The 24,007-nt window shown below is 40.6% G+C and overlaps 3 protein-coding genes and 1 long non-coding RNA gene across 9 annotated transcripts in view; 2 read left to right on the top strand and 2 right to left on the bottom strand.

The window, feature by feature from the left end:
- The window catches only part of LOC147160677 (glutamate receptor 4), a 112,125-nt gene extending 107,496 nt beyond the window's left edge, over positions 1-4,629 (top strand). For 4 of the 5 annotated variants that reach the window (XM_086057927.1, XM_086057928.1, XM_086057929.1 and 1 more), the window contains one exon: positions 3,493-4,629. In XM_086057927.1, coding sequence (XP_085914053.1) covers positions 3,493-3,657 — 165 coding nt within the window. In that variant the 3' untranslated portion in view covers positions 3,658-4,629. The remainder of the gene's footprint in view (positions 1-3,492) is intronic. The other variant, XR_015090408.1, reaches the window with a different exon arrangement.
- A 1,457-nt stretch (positions 4,630-6,086) lies between these two features.
- On the bottom strand, positions 6,087-14,551 carry LOC147160676 (14-3-3 protein epsilon-like). Its single transcript, XM_086057933.1, has 6 exons — positions 14,294-14,551; positions 10,921-11,120; positions 10,738-10,844; positions 9,587-9,793; positions 9,373-9,509; positions 6,087-7,092 (listed from the first exon to the last, which is right to left on the bottom strand). The coding sequence occupies exons 1-6, from the start codon at positions 14,355-14,357 to the stop codon at positions 7,040-7,042; spliced, it is 768 nt and encodes a 255-aa protein (XP_085914059.1). The 5' UTR covers positions 14,358-14,551; the 3' UTR covers positions 6,087-7,039.
- Positions 13,364-15,284, top strand: LOC147160675 (uncharacterized). Its single transcript, XR_015090409.1, has 2 exons — positions 13,364-13,786; positions 14,168-15,284. It is a non-coding gene; the product is annotated as an uncharacterized LOC147160675 (long non-coding RNA).
- Positions 15,160-24,004, bottom strand: LOC147160674 (adapter molecule crk-like). Of its 2 annotated transcripts, XM_086057932.1 has the most exons (3): positions 23,437-24,000; positions 20,964-21,562; positions 15,160-18,896 (listed from the first exon to the last, which is right to left on the bottom strand). In XM_086057932.1, exons 1-3 carry the CDS (start codon positions 23,654-23,656, stop codon positions 18,762-18,764), a joined length of 954 nt encoding a protein of 317 aa, XP_085914058.1. In that variant the 5' UTR covers positions 23,657-24,000; the 3' UTR covers positions 15,160-18,761. The 2 variants fall into 2 exon arrangements, with proteins under 2 accessions (XP_085914058.1, XP_085914057.1); XM_086057931.1 differs by lacking the exon at positions 15,160-18,896 and having other exon boundaries at positions 20,757-21,562; positions 23,437-24,004.
- Between the last annotated feature and the right edge of the window lie 3 nt (positions 24,005-24,007).

Raw genomic sequence — 24,007 nt, 5'->3', positions numbered from 1 at the left:
AAGTTACCAGTGATGTTTTCCACTTCTGTATGACTTGTCTGTGCACTAGTAGAATGACTGTCTAAATAGTGATGTTTTTTCCACTGCTGTGAAGACATTTCTGTGACAATGGTGCACTAGTCACTACTAGTGCATGTTTTTGCCACTAATGTATTTTGCGCACTAGTAGAACCAATGTCTTACTAGTGATTTTTTTTTACTACTATAAGACATTTCTGTGCAATAGTAGAGTGACAAAAGTGCACTAGCGCCGTACTCATGTTTTTTTACACTACTGTATGACATGATTTTTTTCTATTACTAAAAGAAATTTCTGTGCATTAGTAGAATGCAAAAGTGCATTAGTACCACACTAGTCGAAGGACAAGGGTGCACTAGTAGAACAAGTTTTTTTTCACACTTTTGCACTCGTAGACTAGTAGAGGGTGCATTTAGAGCATATGTCTTACTAGTTTTCCCACTAGTGTATGACATTTCTAGTAGAAACATTGTCTTAAGTTACTAGTGATGTTTTTCCACTACTGTAGTCTGTGCACTAGTAGAATGATGGGGGTGAACTAGTAGAATGACTGTCTGAGACAGCCTGCTGTGAAGACACATCTGTGACAACGGTGCACTAATCACTACTAGTGCATGTTTTTACCACTAATGTATTTTGCGCACTAGTAGAACCAACGTCTTGCTAGTGTTTTTTCTACTACTAAGTGAAATTTCTGTGCATTAGTAGAATGACAAAATTGCCATACTCATGTTTTTTTTTTTAACACATCTGCGCACTAGTCAAAAGACAAGGGTGCACTAGTAGAACGACTGTCTTACTAGTGATGCCCCCCCCCCCCCCCCCACTATTGTCAGACAGTTCAGTGCATTAATAAGTACAACGAAGGAACGACTGTCGTATGACAAGTGTGTGTGTCCCCCCCCCCTCCACTTCCCACTACTGTCTGGCATTTCTGTGCACTAGTTAAAGGAGTGATGTTCTTTTCCGCTACTTGAACTGTCCCCCACAGTACTAGTTATTTTATGTAGGATTCGACTGACCCCACAAAAAAAGAAAGAAAAAAAGCTGAATTCAGCAAGGCGACTAAAATAGCGATCTAGATCCTTGATGTATTTTGTTGCGTAATTTGGGGGGGTGGGGGGGCTCGTTATCTAATGGCGTTTAAGCTCGTTTACATGGTCACAAATTGGGTGCTTTTCATTCGACAACTGCTGTCTATTCGTCCCGCGTGTCTCTTTGTGTCCCCCATCAAGCGTCCGAGAGCGTCTTCATTAGCTCGCGTCAGTGTGGCCAAGTCAGCTTCCCGGTTTGGCCTCCCCAGCCTGCAACTGTGCAATCATGCCTGCGTTGCAATGTTGCAGATATTCCCTTTATTTCACCTTGAAAGCAGATTGGAGTTTTGCATGTACATTTTTTCCTTCAAAATAACAATTTTGGTCCATTTATTTGATATATATATATATATATATATATCAAATAAATATATATATATATATATATATATATATATATATATATATATATATATATATATATATATATATATATATATATATATATATTACAGGCAAGACGGCTCCGATTTATTATAAGGGCCTTCGTTGTTTGTTTTCAAAGTGATATGCTGCCTCCTGTTGGTCAATTCCAATCATGACAAAACAAATCTTGCCTAATTTTGGTCATTACATATACATTATTTAGAAGGGAAAATATACTTTTTACCTATAAAGAGATAAAAAAAAAAAAACGTTTTTGTTTATGTTTGTGGCATATTTAAAAACTTGCAGGAGACTAAACACGTTTATTAATGGACATGAAAATAAACGTGTTAAAATGCTAACAAGAGTCGTCAGAGGCGTAGCTTGCCATCAATCAAGGCAGGCAATTGTTTGGGGCCCCTTAGCCAGCAGGGGCACCCAGGTTTTTTGTTTTTTTTTGTTTTGTTTTCCTTTAAAACAAAACAAAAAACAAGGTTGATTATTTATTCTTTTTTGTAAATGATCATGAATAGTACTAAAGCTTTTATTAAAAACAAACAAACAGGAAAAGTAAAAAAAAATACAATGACAAGGCTATTATTTATTTTTATTTTTAATGACTATGTATAATGAGAGGTTTTTTTTATGTATTATCAGATGTTTAAAAACAAAGCAAAACAACCATTTATATGAAATATTTTATTTAAAAAATTAAATTTAAATAAGGCCATGTATAGTAAAGCATTTATTTTATTATTTATTTATTTGATGACCATGTATTGCTTTTTAAGACCATTTATAGTAACTTTATTTATTTATTTATTTGTTTATTTTTTTACATGTACCTGTAGTCCTAGTAAAGCATTTTTAAAAACATGACTTTGGCATTTATTTAAAAATAATAATAAGTATACTAAGGCTTTTATTTAGTACTAGATAAATACATAAATAAATTACCATGTCCTTAATGCTTTTATTTTTTTTATTTTTTTTAAAGTTACCATGTATATAGAAACACATTTAAAAAAAGATGACCATGTTTATATAGTCAGGTATTTATTTAAAAAAATAGCCATTATTTAAAAAACAAAACATGTAACAATAATTTTACATGCTATATGTTAACTTGTAAAAATATAAATGTTATGAACAATAGTTTCACATTTATGCAATAAATGCTACAACTCACTCACTGAAATATTTCAAGCTTAATTTAAGATTTATGCAATTTTTTTTACATAACAAATTCCCATTTACTTTTTTTTGTTAGATAATTTTAACACAAATCTCCCAAATAAAATCTTTATGATACTTATTCATTAGTCTAATAAAGCCTATTTATTTGAAATGCATCATCTTCAGGTTTATGTATTTAGTATTAATAAAGTATACTACTTAAAAAAAATAATGATAATAATAATAATACAAAATGTTTTGGGACGTCTGCATTTAATTCCATCCCAAAAACATAAAACTGTAAAGAAAATGCACAAAAATGGAAATAAATGATTTTCACATAGCAGCATACACTTTATTAATACTAAATACATAAACCTGAGGATTATGCATTTCAAATAAATAGGCTTTATTAGATTAATGAATATGTATCATATAAGGTTTATTTGGTAGGTTTGTGTTAAAATTATCTAAAAAATCAATTTTAAAAAGTTCATGGGAATTTGTCATGTACATTTTTTTTTTACATAAATCTTAAGTTAGGCTTGAAATATTTCTGTGAGTGTTGTAACAAGTTTTATAACTAGCAAACCATAAATAGTTATACTGTAGAATACCGCTCAAAAATAAATTTAGCCAGTTTATAGCTTGGCTCTTATGTAAATGTGTGCCAAGTAATAAAAACTAATTTTCCTTTTTTTTTATATATATATATATATATATATATATATATATAAGTCTGTTTTTTTCCTTTAAACTCCAATCTGCACTTACCGTATAGCTTTCGCCCCACCTGATGAACGTTCTATGTTTTCACCTTTTTTTTTTCTCTTCCAGCTGACATTTACCGAAGCCATGAGGAACAAGGCCCGCCTGTCCATCACGGGCAGCGTGGGCGAGAACGGCCGCGTGCTGACGCCCGACTGCCCCAAAGCCGTCCACGCCGGGCCGCCCCTCCGCCAGAGCTCGGGCCTCGCCCTGGTCTCCTCGGAGCTCCCGTGAAAGCCAAAAACCTCTCAAGTGCCTTACATTTCCAGGAGCAGGAGGGGGGGGGGGAGAGGGAGGGGGCCTCACGACCAGCCGGGAACACTGTCCGAGATTTTTGCTTCAAAAGAGCAGCAACACTGTTGAAATCCCAATGAGGCTCGGAAGCACTCCGAGGGGGACACCTGGGATATGATATCATTATTTATGATAAGTGGAAACTGCTTTTTGGATCGTTTTCCCAAGAGGAGACGTTCCAGGGACTCTTGATATCAACAGGCGAGAAACATCGCCCAATTTCAGATTTGTATCCATACTACAAATAAAAAAAATAATCTATTGACATTGAATACAGGAAACTGTGAACATAAGTAAATATGTATATTGAGTTAGGGTGTACATAAGACCGACCGTGCTTGCTTTTTAAACCATGTACAAAGATTGTGTAGTGGCCACGTTTGTTTTTGTTTTTTTTTCATTTCTAACGGCAATAATAATGACAAAAAGGTAGCTGCCTCGTTAATCGTTAATTGATCAATTTCAAAGATGAATGTCTGCCCCCCTTTCTCCTTAAACCCGCACTGTGTTGAGTTCAAAGGCAAAAAAGATTATCTGTGAGGTGGAAATATAACTATTTTTTCATTCTTTATTTTTTACTACCAAAAATAAGCAGGAAAGAAAAAAAGTCAAGTATTAATCTTGTAGATCTTTTAGTCACGTTTGTGTGTGGAGAGTCCAAACAATAACGGCAAACAGATCGCCCGCCATTTTCTCTCTTAAATGTGGTCTGAAACATTTCTGTCAAAGTGTGTGTTGGAACATTTAACGAGGGGGGAAAAACTGCAGCAGGTGGGCAGCTGCGGTGTTTCCCATTTTCGCTCTCATTGCCTTTTTGTCCTCGCGTCCATCTTCAAACTTGATGACATCTTCGGGTTCCAATTGTACGTTTTTATTTTGGATATTTTTTAAGTAAAAACAAATCATTCTAAACAGTGTCTTGTGGTTATTGGACTTGTGTGCATTAGATAGGGGTGCACCGATCACACTTTTATAAAAACCTGACCTGCATAAACCTTCAATATTCCAATTTTTTATGACGTCATAAAGTGAGCACGCTCATTTTCTCAGGTTGGGAGGGGCTGGTGCTTGGAGAGCAGAATGACCTAGAATTTCTCATAAAGCGGCGAATGGAGGAAAATACCACTTTTGGTGATGTCTTGGGTGAGGAATTAGCATTTTAACATGGCTAAAAGTTCCCAAAAAGTTAATTTTTTCACATTACTGTCCCTTTAAAAATACATCATGTATACTAAGGCTTTTATTATAAAATCTAAATAAATAAATGACCATGTATAGTAATACTTGCATTTATTTAAAATAAAATAAAACATGTATACCCACTGAGCCATTAATAGACGTCTCGTCTAAGTTTAGACCGAAATTAGCCCGTCTATAATTGGTCTATATTTTAGCCTGAATCTAGATGATACAATTAATCAAGTTAATATTAACTATTAAATAAATAAAAATAACTGTACGTTATATAAATAATGGCAAAATGTTGGATTACTACGTTTTAAACAGTAATTGATCAATGTACAGTGTAGTTCAAATCAAGTTATCATTTCAACTCTCTTTAGACCAAATCCGGACGATTGAATTAAATACACTGAATAACGTGTATTAGCACAATATAGTAAATAACTACATAACTGGATCATCAGTGTGAAACAAAATTCCAGATCGCACGATTCATGAATAAAGCAGCCAAATACTCTACGCATATGTGCGTACGAGATTGTCATGGTGTCTTTACAACTATATAATACCTCCCCACCGCTAGGAGGCAGCAACGCTTTTAAGCTTCTGGTCAGTCCCGGGAAGAAGAAAAAAGAATAAGTGAAGTGCCAACAGTCATCGGGGGCAAACTTTTGATTTGTAGTCCTCCTATTGCTTCGAAAACAAAAAAAAAACAATTTCTCAAAGATAGAGAAGGGCTGCCTATAGGTAAGTGCTCGAAGCCACATTATTGAAATGTTTAGTCCTGCAATGTTTGTTCATTTAATTTTTCATCCGTTTGCAAGATACCAAGTAGTCATACCAAAGACCATAAAAATGGGACGCCCTGCTTGACTCAGCATTAAGTGTTGGAATTGGGGGGGGGGGGGGGGGTCAAATGCGGAGAACGAATTTCGCCCCACTTGGGTGGGTGTGACAATCAGTGGTACAAAAATAAATGAAAACACCCTATATAGCCTGGATGTAATTTGAATTCCTTGTATAAAAATATTATATATATTAAAAAAATAATAATTGTTTGAAATAAAATCATAGCAACTATAACTAATTACTTTTTAAGTCATGTTCCCAGCACTGCCAAAGAGACGAGCACGGAGGCGTTCTCAGCGAGAGCACTGCCGCCCCCTATTGACCACACACCAGCAGGACATTTTTTCAGTTTGAAGTTTAATGTTAATTCCATGCCGTGTTTTCAGTAAGAATACAGATGGTACTTGTGGCTCCGGTGACAACATCCAGTAGTACAAATCAGATTCACGTAACACACACACCGACCGGGAGGAAGAGGAGGAGGAGGTCAATGGCGAGGAGGCGAAAGAAGAGACAAGTAAACCTGAAGGAGTCGGTTGGGGGAGGGGAGGGGAGTTAAGATACAGCAGGTCTCCATTTCCCAAACTTTTTTTTTTGTCCCTGTTGGGACTCTGTGCCCATGCAAAACAGTTTTATGATACAATCCATCAAGAGTGTTGGGCCTCACACTACTCACGACATCATCAGCTAGTTAGCGCGACTACAGAACCCTGCCTAGAGCGCCACGGTTGGTCCGAGCGGACAAGAGCAGAAAGGCCAAGTTCTGCCGTTTGTCATGATTACAAACTCCAAGAAAAAAAAAAAAAAATCAACAAAAATAAACAACAATGAAACCTGTCAGAGGTGATTCGATAAAGAGGGCACTTGAGTTGTTCTGCGCTTCCCTTTTGTTGCGTCTCTTTGCAAACCGAAGCGCTCGGCGACACCGCGCACTCACCGTTTAAATAAAATCTTGCGTGTGTGTGTGTGTTACAAAGACAGGCAAGCAAACTTGGCAACAACATGAAGCATAAAACTAAAATCAAAAAGAGGACGTGGACCTTTAAAGGGCACAATCTTGCAAACAAGAGTCATCAGAAAAAAAGAAGGAAAAAAAAGGGGTAATCAAATAAAATCAGGATATCGCCCCAGCTTGATGGGTTGAACCCAGAGTGGGGGTCTTTTGATGAGGGCGGAGGGAGTGAAGGGGAGAAATGGAGGAGAAAGACTAGTGGGATGGACAAGTGGAGGAGTGCTGGGATGAGAGTGGGGGGGGGGAGGGTTGGGGGCTCGTGGCGTGCCGTTTGGGGTCTCACTGGGCCTCTTCCTCCGCTTCTGGCGGTGCTTCTGTGGTCTGTTCGTCACCTAAAACATAAAAAAAACAGGAAAACGTCAAACTTCGCTTGTTGAAGAAGAAAAAAAAAAACACTTGACGGACAACAGACAGAACGACAAACACGTGTACAAAAGAATAAGAGACAAAAACGGAGTCACACACACAAGAGACAGAAAAACAGGCATGTGATTTGACCAAAGTGAAATTATCTGAAAATTTAGCCGGGGGTCTGGGGGCCGCGGGCACTCAGCTAGGTCCAGAGCTCATGGGTTTTCCGTGTTTTTGAGTACTTTCAATGCACTCAGATGACAAAGAAATAGACAAAACAACAGCATAAATTTTCAATGTATATTGAACTATCCCATATAAAATTGCAGTTTTAGTCAACTCAAAATCAGTCACATTCAAAAACATTGGACTGCCTTTGCTTTTAAAAACTATCACTGAGAATATCATCATATATATTTACCATGCAATAAATCATTTAATCAATCATTCTTAATTTAATACATAATGCATAACAAAAACATAAAATACCTCATGCAGCAAGCTCTGGTAAAAACACAATCATGCATTCGGATTGACTAAGATCATCTCTGTAACTGCATACATCAAGATAGTCAACATATTGAAACCTGAAAAGTGCAAACATGCAGCATTCATTTGAGTTTGTGTCAATGATTAACCATGTTAAATATTTATGACCATTTTTATTACGTTATAATATTTTCGAAAATTTGATTTCGATTAATTTGAAACGTTTACCACCGACCTCAAAATTCACGACTCTGTCAGCAACTGGTACAGGTTGTTGGGGTGGATCACGTCTCTCTATTACCGCTTCCGATTGTGATGTCAATAAGGGATGGAGGCCGTAAAGTTTTGGAGTTTTCGTTCGGGCACCGAAACTTCCAGCGATGGAATAATTTGTTGTTCTTGACTGGAGTTCTTTCACGTGTTTTTTGCTCTTTGCGTGACTTTCAAGAGCTTTGAAACCTCTCCCACCATAGTCACGATCGATCTTCCGAATAAAGTCACTGAACAAATTCGTCACAGTCTTCTTTCCAACATTTGTAGATATATCCTTCTCTAACCAGTCCCATCGAAACTTGTTTTTTACGATCTTGTCAATTTCCTTAACTCGCGGAGCATCTTTGCGTTCGATCACGGACATTTCTTTAAACACCCGGCAAAAACGTCTGAGAAATGAACAATGGCATACTCCTGTGCCTTTATAACAAGCGCGTTTATTGGTCAACAAACAATGGCATACGCCTATGCCTTTATAACAAGCGCTCTTATTGGTCAACACGGAGACTTCCGCCAATCGCAAGATCGGTTTCATTTCAGTTGCGGAAACACTAAAACGGAATGCTGTAGAGAGACGAAATCGGATTTTTTTTTTTTTGGGGGAGATAAAAAAAAGCGGAATTCCGCGAATTAGCGGAAAAATCACATGCCTGAGAAAAAGAGAACCAGAGACTGACAGACATAGAAACAGAGAAAGAGAAACACAAAAATGAGAAATGATAGAAAAACAGAGATAGACAACAAGAGACAATTGCAAACTGACAAAACACTGAAACGCACCCAAAAAAAAAAAAACTCATCAAGAGACAAAAACACACATTCACAAATGAAATGAGAAGAACACACACAGAGCAACGAAGGCTCGAACCTGAAAGAATGGCACAGATACACGCGGCTCAAAAACACAAAGAGTGCGACAGACGCACACGATGCAGAGTGAGGTGTTCGCTGGTGAACGCTTCTCACTGTGACATTAACCAGGAAAATGCCAACAAGCTTGGGAGGGGTTGCCATGGAGACTGGGGGGGGGGGGGAGCATTCGGCACTAACAAAAGGAGAATCCAGGAGCTCATTATCACCGATGTCCGCCACACACTTACACCCCGCTAGCGCCATTTTTGTGACAGGTTGTCGTTAATGAGGTGCGCGGTGATTGGACAGCAAAGCAAACACATTTTCCGTTTCATTTGTTTGGTGGGAGATTCGATAGTTAGCGGAGGGGGCGGCGTCGCTACTTCCTAACGCGCGCTTAAAAAGGGATTCATTGGATGGCGTGAAGTTAGCGAGGAGGAGGCCATGTGAGAAGGGAAGGTAACGAGGAGGCGAGTTCGTGTTGTTGAGGTCACCAGTCGAGGTGTCGAGGACGAGTTAGTTGAGGCAACGCAAAGGAGGAGGAAAGACTTACAGGTTAGAAGGGGGCGGGGCCAACAAGGAAGCGGATCCCGCGTGTGTGTGTGTGTGGGGGGGGGGGGGGGGGGGTTAACGGAAGCGCATCTCACCATCTCCCTGCAAGTCTGAGGTCCAAAGTGTCAAGTTGTCGCGTAGCAGCTGCATGATGAGCGTGGAGTCCTTGTAGCTCTCCTCGCTCAGAGTGTCCAGTTCGGCGATGGCGCTGTCGAACGCTTCCTTCGCCAACCTGCGGCAACATTTGGCATGCGGGTCAGAACGGCCACGCACACGCAAAAAAAAAAAGAAGAAAGGTATGTGAAGTACCTGCATGCGCGGTCGGGCGAGTTGAGGATTTCGTAGTAGAAAACGGAGAAGTTGAGCGCCAGGCCGAGGCGGATGGGGTGCGTGGGCGCCAGCTCGTTAAGGGCGATGTCGCTGGCCGCTTTGTACGCCACCAGGCTGTTCTCGGCCGCCTCCTTCCTGTCGTTGCCGGTGGCAAACTCCGCCAGGTACCTGTGGTAGTCTCCCTTCCTGCAGGTGGCAACGCACGACCAATTTTTATTTATCACTTTTCAGATACATTGGGGGGGGGGGGAGAGAACCAATTAGGGTTGTTGCTGTCAAATAATTTTTTTTTTTTAATTGATTATCCTATCAAATAATCAAGTTATCACCCCCCCAACCCAAATATATATTTTGTTAATCCATTAGTGAGTTGAATTGAGTGGCTGGGGGGGGGGGGGGTGCAATGTCTTGCAAATAATCATTCAGTGCCATTTTGCTGCAAAGGAACTACGTTGCCATGAGTTAAGGAGTTTCAATTGACGAATGTAGATTTCCAGGGATCTTGTAACAATTATAAACCTTGGGTGGCCATCAATGACTCAAAGGCTCGGTCCGCGTCCCCCGCAGGGTATCGCTGTAGTTAAACATGGCTCAGGTGCAATCTTGTTGCCAAGGAACTCCGTCGAGGTCGCACCTCGAAGGAACAACTTCATATGTCAGGAAGTTGTTACAAGTAGTGCTGTCACTATCGATTCTTTTTTTATTATTTATTTATTTATTCATTTGAGTTCAAATGTCCATCTTGTCTTCTAATTCGTAGTCACTGTTTTCTTTTTAAAGGCAAAAAAGATTTTTCTTTACTTTTACTAGTTTCAGTCATTGGTGTTTATTTCATACTTTGTATTCATTTAGTGATTAAAAAAGGGGAGAGGGGTTCATTGATGTTGCACTCTGTTACCGGTTCGGTCATTGTTTTCCAAAGTTTGCAAAGGTCTTCTTCCGTGAAGGACTACATGAAATCGGAGGATTTGGACAATAAAAAAATAAAATAAAAAATAAAAAATGGCTCCAAACGATTACTCAATGATTAAAATAGTTGTCAATTAATTTGCTAAATCAATCCATTTTGACAGCTCTAGTTGTTGCCGCATTCTTTTCAACATCATCGGGCATTTAAAAACACGACGTACATTTTGTAGTAGAAAACCTTGGACTCTCCCGAGGTGGAGGCCGGGATGAGGTGCTGGTCCAGTACTTCCAGGATGTCTTTGCAGATCGAGTTCAGCTCTTTCTCTACCTGCACACACGCACGCAAGCGGGCGGGACATGAGTCATCTGGCGCAAAAGCCGAAGAGTCAAACGTGCGCTCTGACCAGCTTGCGGTAGTCCTTGTACATGGTCAGCTTCTCCTCGCTGGCTTTGCTCTCCTCCTTCTGCTCCAGGCTGCTGATGATCCTCCACGAGGCTCGCCGCGCGCCGATCACGTTCTTGTAGGCCACCGACAGCAGGTTGCGCTCCTCCACCGTCAGCTCCATGTCCAAGCTCGCCACCTGCTTCATCGACTCCACCATTTCTGACGGCGCCAAGGCGGGGGGAGGGCAAAGTCCAATTAACACAAGCTAGCCGCGCCGGTTTGTACGATGGTCGCCGTTGGCGCCCGCGTCGGCCACTCGATGACGGGAACGGCAAGCAAACGACGATCTGGAAACGTGCCCGAGGTGTTCCTGTTAACAGCAGCAAGTTTGGGGTTGTTTTTTTTTGCCGACGCGGGCATTTTGTTAATGGAGCTGGCGAATTGTTCCGACGTGCGCGCGGGCGAGCCATCGACGAAGTTGGCGGGCTGCTGGGAAGCGGGCCAGTTTTGCTTTCAGCACCTCAAGGTGATTCACTGAAAATGGACGGATGCGGCATCCACACATGAAAGTGGCACCGAAAACAACATGCGACGCTTCTGCTCGTCTTGTGAGATTTTCCTGCCGTTTCATTTATTTTAAGAAACTCTTTGATGGATTGACTTCGTCATCCCGCGCCACATGACTGCACTCGTTTTAAACACTCGTTCAACGCCACGGACATTTTTTCACGACTTACAAGAATTCGGACATTCAATCCAGGTACATTTTTTATTTATGGTTTCATTTTTTCACATGGTAGGGTGAAGGAGACTGTGATAACAGCGGCCACTGAATGCACCAATATTACATTTATTCTGTACATTTGGACACTTGAGGTGAGGAACTTCCGTTCTTATTTTATAATACACAATTGTACGTTTTGAAGGTCTAGACTTCGAGTAGGTTTTAGGGTTTCGTGGAAGGTTTAGGATTTGAAAGTTGACAGGAGTAGGGTTTCAAGTCAGACTGAATGCTTTAGAAAAATAAAAATAAAAAAATCCTTGATATTGCGACTGCGAGGTAACTTCTTTTTTCAAGGCTCTTTTCACATGTATTTTTTTCAACAACAAAGAAACCAATTTTACGGTTTTGAGAAAAGTGTTTTTATATCAAAGAAAGAGTTTAAGCCGGTCTGGTTAGACTTTGACGTAAGGGTTTCCAGCCTTGGTTGAGGTTTGTAATTTGGCTTTCAAATCATGGTTTCCAAGTCAGAGTTGGGTTTCAAGAAACGGTTAGTTTCAAATTTCAAGTAAGATTTTCAAATCAGACTTCCATGACGCGGTTAGGGTTTTAAAATTTGGACTCCAGGAACAGTGTATCAAAGTCGGGTTTCTTGTAAGACTTCCGTTTTCAAGGCAGTGTTAGGGTTAGAGATAGACCAATATGCTTTTTTTCAGGGCCGATACCGATTATCGGAAGTCAGGGAGGACGATAACCGATATACATTTGCAAGAAAAAAAAGTTGGTGTAAATTTTTTTTAAATAATAAAATAAAACACCAGCACTTGACTGCTTAAATGCCTTCAAGGACATGTTTATTAAACAGCTTCTGCAGATATATAACATGTTAAAGGTTTTTTGTTTGCCATCAGACGCTAATTTGCTGTTAGCTCGCGGGCTAACCATTCACCCACACGCTAACCCCGGGATAACTCCCAAATAGCCGCTAAAAAACAGCTATTGGGTTAGCCTGCGAGCTAACAGCCATCAATTTGCGAGCTAGCCGGTTAGCTCATGGGCTAATAGCTGCTAATTTGGGCTAACCATTCACCTGCACACCAACTCCCAAATAGCTGCTAATTTGCGAGCTGTTAGCTCACGTCTAACCGTTCACCCACACGCTAACCCCGGGATAACTCCCAAAGAGACGCTGAAAAAGGGCTAACGGTTAGCTCGTGGGCCAATAGCCGCCAATTGCTGCTTATTGGCTTATTGACTACACGAGCAACCAATCAGAGTCAACAGCCGCTGACTCGGAGCAGACGGAGGAGCAAAGCGCCCGTCAGAGTAAAAATAACAGTTTTTAATATATCGGCTATCAAAACAAAAAAAGAAGCCGATGCCGATATTCATTAAATGCTGAATATCGGCGCTGATTAGTTTCAAATCATAATTTGGTTTGGGGTTATAAAAAAGGTTAACGTTTCAAATAGTTTATTTTAGGTTACCAAGGGTTTTACGTGGTCACGTTTCGTGCTCACATTAGTTTTTTTAGTCTGGGTTGTAGTGGGTTTCAAATCATGGTTTGAAACCTCAGTTAGGTTCCAAGCCAGGCAGGGTCAATGTTCTAAATAATGGTAATGGTTGTAAAATGGGGTTTAAACAGCAGGGCATCAAAATAGGGTTTCAAAATGAGGCCTCTAGCCAAGATTCGAATGAGTGTTTCTATCCCGGGTTGTGATTTCAAAACATTGTTTCCATCCTTATGGTTATAAATAAAAAATAAAAATAAAAAAAATAAAGGTTTTAAGGTCTGTTTTGGGGTTTTGGGTTTTCAGTCATGGGTTAGGGGTATCCCAGTTTTGGGGCCACTATTGGGGTCCCACATGAGTAAGTGTGACTAAACTTTTATGGGTCAAATCAAATGCTAATCAGGAGCTGTTAACACCCCCCCCAAAAAAAATCCTCAGCCACTAATTAGCATGTCGATGCTATGTAGCCAGCTAGCTCATCCAGTCTACGTTGCAACACGCCCACTCCATTCATGAAACTTGAATTAGCCTGGTAGAATTTTTTTTTTTTTTTAATAAATCAGCGTCGAACCACCAAATGTGGTACTTGATTAGGACGAAAAGCAGCCTCCCCTCCCCGATAAACCACTTGACGAGGGGCGGTGCATTTTACGGTGAGTTCTGACAAAGAGTGCACATTTTAATAAATAAGTCCATCAAACCTCCCCCTTTGATAACGCATGTCGTGTTTTGACGAGGTGGAGGTGAAACGTGTAGCCGTCTTCCGCGAGCAGAATTCGGCGTGACGAGGGCGAAGAAAGGCTAGCATGCTAATTAGCTCACTCGGTTAGCGGCTAATCAGCTAGCTACTCACTGGGGAGGGAGGGGTGGTTCAATTACCATTTTAAAACGTTATTAAATATGCAAAATGGCCACGGAAGAGTGGGTTGCTTATATGATAGCGTCGCTGTTCTTCCCCTGGTCACGAATGATTCATTTGTACCATTTTAATAGTCCATTCCAATGAATATATGTCCGCCATTTTGTTTCCACAGAGCCCTGCAGATCCATGTGAAGCGGCACCAACGCGGAGGGGGCGACCCGGCCACGGAGGAGGGAAGCCGGCGAGTTCGTACCTCGAGCGAGGTCGGACCCCCATCCCTGAAAAAACAACAACTTACCGTCATATCGCTCCGCTTGCTCGGCGAGCTTCGCCTGGTATACTGCGTCCTGTCTGTCCGCCATGGTGCTGGGCTAATGCGGTGGTGGTGGTGGTGGTGGAGGGGGGTGCTATTCGAAAAAAAGGAAAAGTCCCGGGGTGGGGGGGAGAGAGAGAAAAGGGAGGACTTGACGGGCCACTCGGTGATTCCTGGCGGCGGAGTAGCAACAAGCACCGCGGTCCCACGATAAATATGGCGTCGGAGCAGCATCCGGGAACCCGGCGCGTCTCCACCCTCCTCGGCATGAAACGAGTGCGACACTCCCCGCCATGCACATGACCAGACTATGAAAGTGCTAAAGCAAGCGATAAATGTCGTTTTAATGACGCAACGCCGCAACGAGTGAATACGCCATATGAATTCAAAGAAACTACAATTTGGCTTTCGTAATTCACAGATATATAGGGGTTCAATGGAAGAAGTTGGTAATTATTGACGACATTGTGCCAACTCTAATCGAGGTACCGGGCATTAAAGTGGCTGTAAAATGCGTGACTTTTGTTTTTATGGTTAATTAAGGGTAAAATGTGAACGTATGTGTAAAAAATAAATAAATAGCGAGGCGACGTTTCATAAGTCAAGTCGAAAACGTTTTCGTGACGTCATGAATGCTGTTTAGTTTTGACGTCACCCAAAAAATTTATAGCACGGGTCAGGGTCTCAAATAGGGTATTTAAGCCATAGTTAGGGGTTCAAGCCTTGGTTAGTGTCTGTCGAAGTTTTAAATCACGACTTGATGACAGTGTTAGGGAATAAAAGTAGATATTCAAGCCAGCATGAAAATGGAGGGGACACCACCAGGGAGAAAAAAAAGGTCAAACTGTTCATATCTTGGTACATTTTTATTGACTAGGATATTAACACATAACATCATACAGAAAAATAAAACATAACTTGAAATATATTTTCATAACACTTTGACATAATGTACAAAATAAAATGGAAAATCTTACATTTTGCTTGTTTAATGGTCCTTTAACAGTGGTGTGGAATGGCACGAAATATTTAGCTCTGCAGAAATGTTTTTTACTTTCTTTTTTGAGGGGGGGCGTAAAGACTTTCGGAAGGAGTGAAGGGATTAAGGTGCATGTTACCAGATTCATAAGTGGTTTCTTCAGCATTCACATGTGAGTTACGATAATGCAACAATCCCATTTAAGATGTTTGACGCAAGGCTACAATAAGAGTTTGGTTGTTGTTTTTTACATGGGTAAAAAAGACACATTTAAACCCCAAAACAGACAGCATTTAGCAGCATGTTTATCTCTGGTCTAAAATATACAAAGCAGTATAAAGGCCGCACCCGGGTTAGTTTAGTTTCTCCTAAAATTGTGTAATCTCATTTTCTTAAAACATTTGAGTAATATTTAGATTTTTCCTTTGAAAAAACAACAGATTGTAATTTTATTTCAATCTTTTTTTTCTCCGATTTTTTTTCCTTCTAAAACAGTTTTTGTAATATTTTAACTTGATAAGATTGTTTTTAGGAATTTTTTTTTTTTACAACTTCAACGCCACACGCACACACAGTTTTTGTAATACAGGTATTTTGACTTCCGTAATTATGACTATTATCAAAATTGTGACTAATTCTTGAAATTGTTTTCCTTGCGAAATGCAGTCTTTTCCCCACATCCAGTAACAAAGTATCTTGTATTTGGAAATACTTTTGTTTAATATTTTTTTTCCTCAATGACTTCTTAATGACTTGTAATACTTTTGGTGTTGTTGCTACTGCCCTAACACTCCTTTGAACAATTAACCAACCTTAGAGTAAATATTCGCGCCACTGGCATGTATTCAGAAGTAATACAAAGGACATTAGCCTGCTTAAAAACGATTTTCGGTAATTGGCACTCATTTAAAATTAATTCAGAAAAAGGTTTGTTTTTAAGAGGTTGGCTGAACATTCATTTAAACACAAACTGATTTGCTCTAAAAGCAATACTGACTGGCTAGTTATTCAGGCCGCTCGCTCGTTTAGTCTGCTCTTATGCAAATTATCTCAACGTCTTACAATGCCAGACATGCTAACAAACCAGTTTGCTGTAATGCATCGCATTGTTCCACCGACATAGAAACCGTCTTCCACTTTGTTTTCGGCGCGACTTTCATAAGACGTGAGCGATTTAAAAATAACTCAAGACACTACAAAGGGGTGTAAAAATGTAGCAGCATGCAGGTTGTGAGTGGATTTTACGCTGACAATTTTTTTTAGGAACAGCTTAATAGGACAATTCTGCAAAACTGCAATTGACATGTATGATTTGAATGTAGCATAACTTCCCGCTCATTTTTAGTGCAGCTCGTATTTGGGTCTGAAATGTCTCAGAAGGTTTGTGGTTCACAGTCTTAACGTTGTATTAACATTTACAGATTCAATTGTGGAGTTTAAATTACAAACACACACACACACACACACACACAAAGGTAGCCTCAGAAGCTGAGGTCAAGTTTTCTTGTTTCAAAGTTGCTACCGAGCCATGACTTTTGTTCATTTTAGCATAGCGAGCTAACACTGGCTAGCTAGGATAGTTACCGTAACTAGACTTGTTTGGGTTCTGGCCAAATGAGGGATTGACATTTGACTACATTTCCTTGATTTAAATGGAGGAAGACAATCTACGCTAAATTTGGAATCCCGCGTCTCATTAGCGCTAGCAAGTTCTTGGCGGTCATGTGGGTGCTAATACAAGTTGACAGAAGACTGACGTTGGGTTTCGTATATAGTGTTCCCTCGCTATAAGGCGGTTCACTTTTTGTGGCCTCAATGTATCGCAGATTTTTTTGGGTGCAATTTTGCATCCATTCCTTTTTCTTTTTTTTTACAGTAATGTAACTATTTTATCAAATTTATGATGGTTGAGAATTTTTCAACAAAAGAACTGTGAGAAAATGTCGCGATGAGAAAAGTATATTAACTGTGTGGTGAGGGGTTTTAGAGCCTTAAAACATTTATAATAAATGTAAATCATGAAGCTCACTACTTCGCGGACTTCATTTATTGCGGGTATTTTTTATTTTTATTTTTAAACCTAACCCCAGCAGAAAACGAGGGAACACTATAGAGTCACAAAGAAATCTTCACCAATATCCATCAGTGAACTGCCAATACTTTCCAGATTGTTTAGCGTAGCAAGCTAATGCTAGCATAGGTGTATGTAAGCATGGCCATTTCCATGATCAAATATTATGGAAGACGGCAGGTAATAAAACACAGAAGACTGACATGTGGGTAAGTTCTAAATTCTTACATCTCAAGGCGTCAACCAATAACACTTATTTTAAAGTAGCGAGACAAACAATTGGCTAGTTAACCCAACTTGTTTGGGTCTTCCGGACTAGGGTAGGTTATTTAACTACATTTTATTGATCAAATATGAGGGAAAGCCAGGAGATGCAAAAGGTCCAGTTCGCGCATCTCTTGTCTTCACCTGAAATTTGGCAAACCATTTTTCGTATTTGGCATTGACATTTTTTTTCTTTAAATTTAGCGTAGAGAGGTAACGCTAGGAAACTAACTATACTGTATTTGTTTGGCATTTTGCACAGCTTTCATCTTTGCTAACAAGTCACTCGTGGCCACAAAATTGTTAAACACAAGACTAAAGTTTGGCTAGTTTTATATTTGGTGTCACAAAGAAGAAATTTAGAAAATGTTCTGATCATTTCTGTTTATGTTAGCATAGTGAGCTAATGCTAGGCAGCTAAAACAGATAAGACTTTTTGGGGCTCTGGTCTCACTAAACATGGGCATTTGATTACTTTACCTTGATTGACCAAAATAATTTAGTAACTCTTAATAAATGCTGTGAACTCCTCTTTCCATGCTATTGTGGTTTTAAGGAAATAATAGCTGTTTGTTAGCATGGATGTAGCGCGGCCTATTCTTCAGACCTGAAGCTAAGTAGCCATCCAGTTAGCATTAATCAATTCAAGACAATTGACTATCAATAATGGATCACCCATCCCTAAGATTAACTTGTAAACATTCACTTTTTGGTTTGCACATGTAATGAAGGATTAATAGGAAATAACAGGCACAACCAAGTTGCTGTTTGGATTCACTATTCATCAAGGGGGAAACGCAACCTAAAAATAAAAAATAGTTTCATTCATATACCTTATTAATAAAAAATAAAAAAAACATGTACAAAAATTAAAGTGTTATTGTCTCGTTTTGACTTTTAAAACACGACAAGCAGAATAATCAGGAATATTTTCCTTGTCGTTCTGCTGAGCTCGGGCGTCCATGGGAAAAAGGCGGCGTTCAATCTAAGCTCGTCCACGTTGGCCTCGAGGGCCTGCGACCTGTTTAGCTCGTAGGTTTGCTTTGTCGGCGTGTGCTTCTGTAGTTTTTTTTTTTTTCTTTCGTTCCCCACCCAGACCAAAAATGCGCAAGAGGTGGAACGCAGGCGTCGAGCATTTCTCAGCTCTCGTCGTCCGGGTGGGTTTGTTCCAGCAGTCGCACGTGGGTGAAGGGGAAGTGGCCGTGCTTGCCTTTGCACTCGCCCTCCCACTGGCCGTTCACGTTGATCTTGGTCACTTTCACCATGTCGCCCACCTGGGGAAACCACAGCAAAAAAATTCATGAACGATAGACAGGAATACACACACAGATCATAAAAAAATTAAATAAAAAACTGTCGGTTTGGGCCAAGTGTAGTACTGATGGGAAAATGAAGCTTCATGAAGCCCTTGAGGTATTTCTCCTCTAGATTGTGCTCTCGGTTTAAAGATATAGGCTTGTGCGATGGAAAGTGGTTAAATCTAGAGAAGTAAAACAAATGCAAGTGCTTCACGAAGCTTCATTTCCCCATCACTAACATATAGGGTCACACTGTGAAAAAAACAAAAAATAAAGAATTAAGAAATAAGACGTAATCTGCCGCAGTTTTACTTAATGGTTCAGACTAATGACTGATTTTTTCTGAAATCTGTATTTCTCTCATATGTTACTTATAAAATTATGTTTTTGTTTTCATAATTTTGGGACGTTTTGTAAACTTTTTTGCAATTTTTTTATTTATTATTTATTAATTAAAAATTTTAAACATATTTTAACCTTTTTTTGCAAATCTCTATTTTGGATAAAAAAATTTTTTTACTTAATTTTCATAAACCTTTTTTTTACTAGTAAAATTATGTTTGTAACATTGTTTACTTTATTTTACATAAACTTTTCTTTGTAAAATGATGATTGTTTTTTAGTATGTTGACTTTTGTTCCTGTAAAACCAGACTGTTTTCTTGCAAAGCAGTATTTCGTTTTAAAAATATTAGACTTTATTCTGAAGCTTTTTTCTTCATAAAATAATGTATTTTGTAATATTTTGACTTTTGTTCTCATAAAACTTATTTAAACTACACCCTTTTCTAAACATATACTTCAATTCACTAAAACATTCCCCCCTGTGAAAATAAATGACCATGAATGTCATTTTATTATTTTACTCTTGAGTTTTTACTTAATTTTCATAATTATGACTTTTGATAAAATTGTATCTCTAGTTTAGTAATATTTAGACTTCAGTGTCATTCTAAGATTTGTTTTACCCCCCTCAAAATCCACTTTTATTCTCCTAAGAGTCTTGACCTTTTTCTTGAGCATGACTATTATGGTAATATTACGATTATTCTCATAGTGTACCGGCTAATCGTTTTCAAAATACTGTAAGCAAAACGTGCATCATGTAACATGATTGCAAGGCAGTTGGCTAAATACCTGCTTTAGTGCTGATGCTACTCTTCACAAATAATAAGTCTGTCTAATCATCCGTAAATCTACATCATCACCATCACGGTGTCATGTCGCCGGCAGCCAAAATATGTTCAAGTTGCAGACCACGCACGCTTAGCAGTGTTTGATTTCACCATTACGCCACCCGAGTGAGTTATGCTCTCGGGCCGCGTCCACTTTAATCCTCGGTATACGTCACTGAATGGCAACTTAATGATCTGGCTTGTCAGGACTGCGACAGTACCTCAAATCATTTTAACTGCAGAGCTCATAATGACACGGTGAGAAATGAGGAATTGAGAGGTGGCTGTATGCAAAGCAGGAGCAGGGAGCGGGTCCAGGGTTTTATGACAATCTCTGGATTTGTTTAGTCAAATTGGAGTTATAGTAAACGTTTGTATGGGGAAACAAAACAAAAATCTTTAAGACCCAAAAAGATAAGTCATAGATAGATATGCCGAATGAATGGCAACAGGTGGATAGACGGATTAATTGTACCTTGTGCCATCTAGTGAAAGAACATTTCATTTTTCTGCATGTCACCATAATTCCATGACCAAATTATCTGTAACAAGCGATTTGGGGAATATGAAGTGAAATTGGACAATCTCCCGCGGCACATTAACACAGGTTGGGAATCACTTGTCGACATGCTGAACTACCAGCTCCCAGAATGCTTTGCTCCCGTCACAATGTACAGAGTGTTGCATTCATGCGCTCGTCAGCTCGCATTTGTAAAGCCACTTTTGTGCAAGTGTGCACAGGCGTGACGAGGCCATTTAGCGGACAACGCGTTCTCGGCTGAGGCAAAGGAGGACAACGGTGAATGTCGGGGATGGCCCGGGTAGAAGGGGGAAACGGGAAACAAAAAACAAAAACAAAAAAATGCTACCTCCAAAGCCAGTGCCGTCTTGTCGTAGGCGTTGGGCACCCTCTTCTGAATAGCCCGTGCGTACACCGGCCCGTTCTGTAGGTTAGGGAGCTGGGTGGCGACCACCGGTTGGGCGTACTGGCCCGGGTCCCCGGGGGCCTGGGGCTGACCAGTTCCATCGGCGCCGGCAGCAACGCTCCCGACCTGACCCCCTTGTCCCGTGCCCGCCACAGGGGCTCCCGGGCCGGCCGACGTGGGCGAGGCGGGCCGGTACTTCTCCACGTAGGGGACGGGGATCATCCCGGCGCGCCCCTCCTGGTTGGCGGCGTTCCACCACTGCTCCTCAGGCTTCTCCAGCACACGCAGGATGTCACCCTTGCGGAACGGGAGGTCCTCATCGTCATTGCCGAGGAAGTCGAAAAGCGCCCGGACGAACTCCGCCTCCTCCGTCTGCTGCGGGGGTCCGCCGGCAGAGGAGCTGATGAATCCCATGTGCTTGGATTTGGTGATGGGCTCGATGAGAGTGGTGGTGTCCAGGTAGTGGATCTTGTAGAACTCCAGCAGGGCCGGCAGGGCCTCGAACTCCTGATCCCCAATACGAAACTGCGGCGGAGCCATGCCTGGCGAAAGAATGACAGCTTGGTTAATTATGCACACAGTACAGAAAAATGAAACCAAGGGGGCCGTTTAATTTTTTTTTATAAATAATGTTTTTATTAGAGCTGTCAAACGATTACATTTTTTAAAATCAGATTAATCACATCTTAGAATTTGATTAATCGCTTAATTAAAAAGGCTTTTTGTCCATATTTTTCGCCCACCAAATTTAAAGAGCACCTGTTATGTTGATTCTTTCGACATTTAACGTTATGAGGACGCCTTCAACATTTTTGATACACTGCACACGCTCATCCTCTTTCCAATCAGTTAATTACTTGCATAATTAAAAAATGGGGAAAAAAATGATTGATTAATCTGCGTTAATACATGATTAATGTGATGATTTTTGGTGATGAATTAATTAGTTAATGCTTTAACTTTGACAGCACTCGTTTTTCTCTTTGTCTTATGTTACAATGTGCTAACATAAAATAAAAAATAGGGAGGCAGAACAAGCAAATAAAGACATTTTGGGAACACCCATCCACTCACTCTCCCTGTTACATTAACACCATACAGGGAACACAAGATGGTTAAATCATTGCAAAGCGGAAGACGACCAAGAAAAAGGGCAAATGATGTGCAATAAAAAAGCTGTAAGATTCAGAAGCCAGGCTGTGCGAGTGCGCGACCAGGCCGGATGACAGACATTCCACGGAGGCCGAAGTGAGCAGTCATCCCCCGACACTCCTCCCCCGGTTGTGACAGCACAGACTGCCCAGTCCCATTCAAAAAAAAGGAAGAAGCATCCAGGAGTTAGCAAAGCGGGCAACCCAGCCCACATCAGCAGTGGAAAGATTCATTCATTCATTTTTATAGTGAGAAACTGGCTACACCCTGGTCTGGTTGCCAGCCAATCACAGGGCATTTAAACCTATGGATAATTTAGCATCTTAAATTACGGTAGCAGTGCGACCAAACTTCATGTATCCAATGTCCAACTTTATTACAATTGAAATCAATTTCAAAAGTATGACTTAAAAAAAATTCCAGGTTCAATTTCAGGGCACGGCGACCACACTTTGAAAATAGTCTAACTTTTATCAGGTTTATTTCAAAAGTACAGGTGTTCATAATTAGAAAATAAAGTCTTAATTGTAGCTGGTTGTCGGGTGAGGTGTTGAGTCCAGAGCAACCAAACTGCATTCATGTGCACTTATGTCCCACTTTAGTGCATAGTCTAACTAATACATAATTTCAGAAATTGGACTCACTTTTTCAGCTTCAATTTAAGTGTATGGCTAGACCCAATTTTAAAATAAAGTATTTTTTTGTTTTGCTGGGGTGTTTAGCCCAGCGTAACCAAACTGCATTTAGAAATGTACTACTTTAGCATCAAGTCTAACTTTAAATACAACTCAAAACACAATTCCACAGATGAGACACATGATTTAATTTTGTCATGTTGAATTCAAGTGTACGGGTGGTCACAATGTTGATTTTTCTTCCTACATTTGTACAATTAACACTTCTTTTCACTCATGCGATGTAGGCTACTTGCTAGGTCCTAAACGCACCACAGCCTTAACACCGCCCCTACAACTTCTCATTTATATTAAACTAAAGTAGCTGTAGCGTGTTTTTTTACAAGAGCCGAATTCTAAAACACACACTCCAAAAACATAATATAAGTATGCCTCGGGGGTACAGTGAAGGTCCGGTGGTATTACGTCGCCAAACGCGTTAAATTGGACTTTCCACTATGGCGGTTTCGTTCCGAAGGCGGAGCAACGGGGGCCACAGCCTTAGCAAGTCGGACGGCATTTTTGAAATAGTTCCACTAGATGAGGAAAACGAGGAGTTGGGGGCACAAAACAGAAGGAAGAAGCGTTACCTGAGCCGGAGAGTCGGTTGTTACTGATGCTGTTGATGATATAATGGGACACTTTGGAGTTCTCGGACACGGACAGCACGTAGTCCCCCGGGCTGGTTATGGAGTCCCTCACCAGGAAAACGCCGTGCCTCTGTCCCTGCAAGAGAGAAACGGCTTCCTGGCGGCTCAGCCTGCCCCAGTACCAACTCGCGCGGTCTTCGGCGTCAAAATTACCGGCCATGACTGAACTATGAACACCCCGAAGCTCGAGGCCCTAATCCCCCCCTTCTCCTCTCTTTTATTATCCGCAACTCATACAAAAAACTTTGGGTCAGGGACGCTCCCCCGGCATTGAAAGGGGGAAAAAATGGTGCGCTATCACGACTTGAGGCGGGTTTTCGCGAGCAACGGAGCCACGCGGAGGCTTTCTACGTTATCGGAGAGAGACTAAAGGCTTGTAGACGAGTGTTTTGTGTGATAAAATGACCCTAGAAGCGCCCAAACTAATGTGCAACAAGAAAACTCCCAGACTGAAATGGCGGATCTAGGGAAAAGTTGACCTCATCTACCGGAAGGGATGCCTGGTCAATGG

The sequence above is a fragment of the Leptonotus elevatus genome, chromosome 16, assembly GCF_054856555.1.
Source record: "Leptonotus elevatus isolate MCC_2025b chromosome 16, RoL_Lele_1.0, whole genome shotgun sequence".
Taxonomy (NCBI): domain Eukaryota; kingdom Metazoa; phylum Chordata; class Actinopteri; order Syngnathiformes; family Syngnathidae; genus Leptonotus; species Leptonotus elevatus.
Note: the sequence above shows the minus strand (reverse complement) of the source record. Positions and strands in the feature narration are given on the sequence as shown.

Excerpts from the sequence above, each read along its gene's own strand:
- LOC147160674 (XM_086057931.1), bottom strand. The coding sequence starts at position 23,656 with ATGGCCGGTAATTTTGACGCCGAAGACCGCGCGAGTTGGTACTGGGGC. Across the intron at positions 21,563-23,436 it reads CAACCGACTCTCCGGCTCAG|GCATGGCTCCGCCGCAGTTT; the intron begins GTAACGCTTCTT and ends TTCTTTCGCCAG.
- LOC147160676 (XM_086057933.1), bottom strand. The coding sequence starts at position 14,357 with ATGGCGGACAGACAGGACGCAGTATACCAGGCGAAGCTCGCCGAGCAA. Across the intron at positions 10,845-10,920 it reads ACAAGGACTACCGCAAGCTG|GTAGAGAAAGAGCTGAACTC; the intron begins GTCAGAGCGCAC and ends GCGTGTGTGCAG. Across the intron at positions 9,794-10,737 it reads AAGGTTTTCTACTACAAAAT|GAAGGGAGACTACCACAGGT; the intron begins GTACGTCGTGTT and ends TGCCACCTGCAG.